Source organism: Aplysia californica, unplaced genomic scaffold, assembly GCF_000002075.1.
Source record: "Aplysia californica isolate F4 #8 unplaced genomic scaffold, AplCal3.0 scaffold00335, whole genome shotgun sequence".
Classification (NCBI taxonomy): Eukaryota; Metazoa; Mollusca; class Gastropoda; order Aplysiida; family Aplysiidae; genus Aplysia; species Aplysia californica.
This window is the reverse complement of record NW_004797605.1, coordinates 57,905-65,463: the sequence shown is the minus strand read 5'-3', so window position 1 is coordinate 65,463 and position 7,559 is coordinate 57,905. Positions and strand designations below refer to the sequence as shown.

Sequence of the window (7,559 nt, the reverse complement as noted above, 5' to 3'; positions counted from 1 at the left end):
ATATATATATATGAGGTGTAAAGCAACAATTTTTCTTTCTTTTTCAAGCACTGTTCGCGTCGAAACATGTCCAGAATTATCATACTCATACAAGTTTGCAGAGTGTAGATCGGAGAGAGTGGCATTGTATTGAAAGGGAAGTCATTTAGTAAAGCCCACATAGACTCGATTCGAAAGGAATACGGTCAAAGGGAGAAAACTTTTTTAAACTAATCTAAACTGAAACAAAGGAGAAAAACAATGCCAAACAGCAGTAATAACAATAACAATGAAGCAAATGATTTCGGATAAACCCACGTCATATAAATAAGCCTACATCATAGGAAAAACCGGTAGAGTTGATCGAATAATGTACTCTAATACCTGGACTGTCAGCCAACGCGGGCAAAGCTTTTACAATGGGTATTGTTAACTAGTTTGAGTAAAGAGAAGCACATCGACACAATAACGGTCATTTAGCGCTGGGGAAAAGTAAGACCGACTGTCAGAAACAAGAGAGGGGAAGTGGAGAAGTAAGACCTACCAGTGACGTCCTCCGACCACCCACCACCCGCTCACGAGGCACAATATGTACACAAGCAAACGTATTACATACATGTATATTATATTGTCTACACATATTTCGCACAAAAAGGGGAGATAAAGACGATAGATGTTTGATAGGAAAGAAGGAGCAAACCACACCAGAGCACCCGCCAATCACCCACAATCATCTGTCAGAACACACAAGCTCCGCCTACCTTCTCCAGTGTGGCCTGCTGTGATCCTCCAGGGGGCGGGGCTTTGCCTTGGATCTTGTCGGCATACTGGGGGTAGCGCTGAGCTAACAGCTGCATAAACGCCTCTCGCTTCCTCTCCGTCTCCTGGGAGGAAAAACCAAGGGGATATATATGAAAGAGAGACGAGGACGCAGGTAAAATAGTAATAACATAATAATAATACCAACAACAACCACAACAACAACAAATAATACTATTATGTCGTTGTTGTATTGTCTTATCGTTGTTGTCGTTGTCGTTGTCGTTGTTGTTGTTGTTGTTGTTGTTGTTGTTGTTGTTGTTGTTGTTGTTGTTGTTGTTGTTGTTGAATGCGCACGACAACAGTCACATTTCGCAAGAAAATATGACCAGTGGGGACAGATGTAGAAAGAGGGCGGACAACATCAGAGTGTCTACCTACCAACCACACTGGAAGAGGGAGTTAATTCGAAAGATCACACAGTATGTATATTTTTTTAAGGTGTTTTCTATAGAACATTCGAAGGCTATCAAAACGAGCGTGCTACCAATAGCACATGTGAATCACCCGACTAACTTTGAAAGACTGCGGAAAAGAAAACAACACTTATAAGGCCCACTGCCACTTATGGAGGTGCGAGACTCAAGGGTAAAAGAGAAAATTTACGACAAATTATTTGATACGAAAGAAATTACTTCAATTCAGCTTTAGTTTAGGACACTTCTACACAAAAATAGATCATTTAAGGCACATAAGAACGCAGCTGAAGAAAGAAGGAAATAAATTTTTTTAAACAAATAGATAATTTATCCGTAATACGTCAAAATATAGTGCGCTCATGCAAGGAAGCAACCGAACTGTGTATCATTCATTTGTTCCACCAGTGCACGAATGGTACCTCGGGCTAGAATAACATTAGTCAACTATCCAGATCCACAATGGACGAAAGATGATGCAGATATAATGTAGTAAATTACCGAGCCATCTGAGACCCCTGAAAAGTGAAAGGGGGCGGACTGGATAAGACGAGGTGGGTGGGGAGACTACAGATTCTCCAGGGAGGAGGTATGGGAAGAGGTTCAGCCTAATTTCACAGCATAACATTAGCGGTGTTGTCGTAACCTGGGCTTGATTAGGAATTTTGGTAGTACCACTTGACCTACTTTCTTGCGTTCTTTATCGTTAGTGAACGCCGAACGCCGCTTGCCCATTGAGCTCCAGTGAGGTAGGAGATATGTCAACACGGAAATGGAGATACTCCACCTCGGGCACCTGTGAACCGCCCACTTGTGTCCGTGGGTACAGCGCCACACTGTCTTTGAACGTGAGGTTGAGAAAATTGAAACTGAACGAGAGATCATGCATGACTTCATTGTTAGATCTAGATGCGATGTTTGCCGCTAGAACCACAGCTATTTCGTCACCTTACAATGCATAATATTTGCATATGTACTTATTAAATGTTTCTTATGTATACCTAAGACGCACAGGCTCAAAACAGACGCAGCAGAAGACAGGTCAAGGACACTCTTTCAGAGAACACGAATAAAAGTGTTGGCAGGGTAGTTTGAAAATTCTTATTCCCTGTCTAGCCAACTGTTCATTTTATTTTTGTATGAGTTTGTGTGATCTCAAGTTAACATTCAACCTACAACGTTTCAAAGGTAGGGAGGGCACTCGGCAAAGACTTGGTGAAAAGAAAACAATGAAGAAGAAAAAGAAAGACAACAGAGCCGATTGAGTAAATACAGAGTATGACCAGCATATGAGCAAATGTGACGTTACCACATTTAATGATTCGCACCTTGTGTTGGTGAGCAGTGGGTCTACGAGTTGTATTTATTTTTACCCAACCTCCTGATGGAAGTCGTGAATAGCATGTAAACACCCGACATTTACAACGATAGCGGAGTAGGGGCAACTGGGTTTAACGTTAGATGTCTTGAGCCTCACCTTGCAAAACATGTTTTAATGTGGATCTTTAAAACAACACTCAAATGATACTCCAGAAGTCGGTTAATGAAACCGGGAAAGGCAAATATATTGCTGAGCAGAAGTGGAACGATAAACACGAAGACAAAACGAGGCATACACAGTGTACACAGCTCATAGAAGTGCAATGCAATTAATGATCGACAAAATTCAGCGAGATAGCTTCAGCTCTTTTTTGTGAAACAAGGTCTTTACAATAAGTGAATTTCAAACGTAAAGTTTGCCCTTGTTCTGCAACGTTCAAACCAAACGCTCCTTATCTCATAGAAAGAGTCAGGCATAAAATTAAATACACTTAACTTTCCAGATGACGGTGTTTGGAGATGAGATCAGCTTTATTGGCGGGCATTACGACTGGCGGCCTTGAATTTTACAGCCATTGTGGATCAAGTTGACTATTAAGTTGGATTGGGGAGAAAATCATTCCGTGAAAGTTCCCACAATAGATGCGGGACTCTAAAGCATGAGAAGTGGTCTTACCCACAGTGGGAGGCAATGTCATAAAGGGTTAGAAGGAGATAAGAATATGTGAATCCTTACGCACTATAACAGCCAAGAAATGAGCTAACAGGTTTGACTTCGCTGGCTCACAAAGCCCCTTTAACTAGAAATAACCCTCCGAGTAAATGCAGAACTCGAAACTCTGTACATCATAGGAGAAAACTGAAAGTTGGAATTTCCAAAGGATCGTTTTCACTTCAACTTTGAATTTATGTGACACAGAGGGCCTTCATAAAGGTGTGAAGGAATGTATTGAAATAACAGTCACCCAAAGCGTATTACATTGAAAGGTGTGTACCGAAGGAGGATTCTGTCACTAAAGTACTGTATTGTTTTGTTTCTTCTCCCGTCATATTAAAGATGCTTCTGCTGTTACGATCATAACAGCAAACGTTGCTTCTGATGGTGTTCACATTGACGATACGTTATTTTGTAATTCTTATCTTCACTGACAGAAAATAATTACATTTAAAATATATGCCAAGCCACAAGTGGGTTATGCTCAAGCCTTAGTTGTCTAGTGTGTTATTTTTGTAAAGTATGTGTTTCTCGAGGACATTTCTTTAGACAGGCTTCGACCCTGCCTGTCAGGGCCAACCTAGGCTAAGAGGGGTGCGCCATCGATAAAAACTTTCCCCATTCGAGAATCAAACCCGGGTCTTCTGCACGCGACAGCGAGGCACCTAACCGCTACACCATAAGCGCCGGTGTATCAATCCATACCACCATAACACAAAGCCACTAACCAATAAAATAATGATAATAAGGTTTTAAAGAAAGATCTGCCAAGATGGAAGCAGCTTCAGAAGTCCAAGGGCTACGGAGCTCAAGATAAAAAAAAAATCAAACAGTGCTGGTGACGTGATTTTGTAATGGGTGATTAAAAGGGACAGGACTGTCCTGGAGCCAGTAACGATAATATTATTACAAGCCCCCGAACCACGGACTGTGTTTTTCCGACCAGCATCGGTGTACATTGTATTTGTGAAAATGTATTGTGAGAGATGTTCAAGTCTCGCGCTACGGTTTTAACCATACTCATGCCCCCTCCCCCCACCACCCATTTGCATTGAGAAGAAAAAAGACCTGCACCAATTAATACATGCTGTCAGCTGGTTTGACTGCCTGTTTTGGAGAAAAGAGCCACTGCAAGGGTTCTCTTACATTCTGAGAACCGAACGCACCACCTTGTACCTTTTCATGTGAGTATTCCGACCAGGACACGGGGCGCTCCCTGCCTCGCCTGATACGCGACTGAATCACTTCGTCATACGTGGGCAGTGGCGGTCTTCCTCTGATGTCCGTGTCCGTTCTCACACTTCTGACGTCATCGTCCTGGTCACCACATACAGGTATAAAGTGGCGACCCCAACGGCGGGGCGGGATCGGGGGTGGAGAGGAAGCCGGGGAAGGCGCACCGGACGACGGAGGGGGCGGGGCTACGGGGTCCACCTGGCACTTGCCCTTCTTCCAGGAGATGCTGGCGTACACGTAGGAGGATGACGTCATGGTTCTGGAGCGCGTCACCGTGGCGTAGATGTGCGAGACTTCCAGGCTCTGGTTGGTCAAGCTTTCGGTACCCACGCTTTCCAAGCTTTGGTCCAAGCTGTACTCGGAGGCTGTCGTGTAAGGTTTGCTGAACTCTGAGCAGCTGGACACTGGCCGAGACTGGTCCGTGAGCATACTCTGGTACAACGGGTTGGAGTACGGGCAGTACTGAGAGCCCATCGGTTTTCTGATAGGGTCACGTGACCGGGGACAAGCTCCCACAATGTATTTGTTCCCCTCTGGATGCTGCGGATAACCAATCGGTCTATACAGAGAAATTGTACTGTCACTAAAACATTCTGTACGGGAGTCGTTAACACTGCGGGTTGGGGACTTCGGCCTAACGTATCTATTGGGCTCTGGTTGGTAGCAGCCTATGGGTTTATACAAAGCCACGGCGCTGTCGTTGAAACTGTCAGAGCGTGATTCATTAACGCTACGAGTCGGAGACTTCGGTCTGACATATCTGCTGGGCTCTGGCTGGTGGTAGCCCATCGGTTTATACAGAGCAACTGTGCTATCGCTGAAGCTGTCGGATCTCGAGTCGTTGACACTGCGTGTCTCAGACTTTGGCCGCCGAAAGGCGCTTCTCTCTCGATTGTCCAGTTTAGCGATCACTGACGCGGGTCTCCGCTTCTCAGACGCGGCCGCGATGGAAGCGCCGTGCCAAGAAGACGGTGGAGCAGACACCGGGCGGTTGGGGTTCCTGTCCTGGTCGTGACGTCGTAGCTGCGGCTTGGTGGCTGTGTAAGTCTTTACGCTGACTTCTGCTGGCTGTGGGTGGACCTCCACCGACGCCTCCTCGTACGGGAATGGTGCTACGGGTCTTCGCGGGAGGCGGGGAGGAGGAGCGGGGGGCTGCTGCTGTTGTTGTCGATCCCGAAGCTGTCCCTGACTTCGGAGTCTCAGGCGGTGTTTGAGCGCCTCATAAGACAAACAGTATGGGTCGCTGTTCGGATTCGGATCTTGGAAACTCCGGATCAGGCCATGATCATACCCGTCATGAAACCGGGCAGGGGAGCGAGGAATGAGACCAGAATCCGAATCATCTCTGTTGTCGGATGAATGATAGGAATGGCGGCGGTCGGGTCTCCTGGACTTCCTGCTGCGATTGACTTGAGCGTACAAAGGGGTGGCGCCGCTATAGCTGCTGTTCAGTTGAGAATCGTTCTGTTGCTGTGTCGAGAGATCTTGATACTGAACCGAGTGACTCGGACCCGGTTCTTCGGATTCGTGTTGACCGTGTATCAGATACGCGGGTCGTCTCTGCGGCCAGTCCGGGTCCTGTGGATTCAGTAGAGAGGACGGAACGTCAACAGCCGCCTCTCTGTAGCCCGGGTAGTCATGATGACGTAATGTGGAGGATTTCTTCAAGATGCCCCTCAGATGTCGCCGGTCCGTGGGCTCCTCAACCTGCTCGTCCTCCCGCACCTCAATCTGGTGTGAGGCTGGAACCCCTGACACACACGCTCCTTCTGAGGTAACGCGAGACGCTTTTTGTTGCTCTTGGCTTTCGGAACTTCTCCCGAAGCTCGGCTTGTGAAAACATCCCTCCAACACAGCCTTCCAGTTTTTCTTCCTCCGCTTTTTCTGGTTTTTCTTTCCCCCTGCCATGGCCGACGCTATTGCCCGAGGCGATCACACACTGCGTAATCCATAATGAACACCGGGGAGCGAACGATAACTCCAGGAGTTTCCATTATCGATTTAATCACATTTTGTTAGTATCCAAGATCAGTGCACTCACATGGAAACATTAAACACAGAAGTGGAATCAAATTTACGCGTCATGATTTTAAAAACACCAGGTCTTGTCTATCCATTGGTGCATAAACACGGAACAGTATGGTTTATTTCACTACTCCTGCTTAAATAAAAGTAACCAAACAATGAACCACCTGCGACTCCGTATTCCAGCTGAATAGAAGCGCGCCTGGCAGACAGAAAGAGAAATGAGCACCTAGACCGTTCAGAAATCACAACGCTCACTCGCGAGAGAAAAAACGTTTAACACGTGTGCGCGTGCACGCGACTAACCGCAACACAGCAGCTATTTTAAGAAACACGGGAGTACGTATCAACAGCTGTTTACGAAGGCCGGCGAGTGCAGACCGCAGACAGACTGACCAGAACAAGGCTTTTAGTAGCCACACCTGCGCCCAGCAATCTAGGGTGGGCGGAGACCGTGGAAAGGAGAAGAATGGGAGGGAGGGGTGGGGGGTGCAGTTAATCTATGCGACCCTATAATCAAACCAGTGTCAATCAGCTGACCGGGCTGACTATCTAGCAATCCTGTGCTCCCACCCCTCAGTCGAGAAACAGTTGTCTGGCTTATGTTTGGTCGTGAGCCGTTCTAATTAGCCACAGGGATGTCCAGCCTGCCAATCTTTATGACCGCTCAGAGATGCGAGCCGAGCTGTAAATCAGCTGGAACTATACAACAGAAAAATCCCCTGATGCTCAACCCATGACTCACAAACCAAGCGCTGATCCCTCCCCCGCTTTTTTTTAAATCCCCGCATGACAATGGGTTCGTTTTGATGTCTTTACAACAAGGCTTTCATTATCCCCTACTATTCCATAACCGACCTTCCCGGTCTTTTCATCTTATTTTTTCTCTCCTTTTTTACGCCACCCAACCGTACGCATGCATCTCTCAACAACAGAAAAATGGTAAAAATTCGAAATCCCAATAATGCAACCCCCATCATCTCATCATCTCTCTCTCTCTCTCTCTCTCTCTCTCTCTCTCTCTCTCTCTCTCTCTCTCTTAGCTTTGT

General features: G+C 46.4%; 1 protein-coding gene across 1 annotated transcript in view; it reads right to left on the bottom strand.

Moving 5' to 3' along the window:
• The window catches only part of LOC101853014 (serine/arginine repetitive matrix protein 2), a gene marked incomplete at its 5' end in the record, with an annotated part of 158,514 nt that overhangs the window by 101,615 nt on the left and 49,340 nt on the right, over nt 1–7,559 (bottom strand). Inside the window, 1 exon segment of the mRNA XM_013085015.1 lies at nt 741–863. Within this exon segment, the coding sequence (XP_012940469.1) occupies nt 741–863 (123 nt within the window).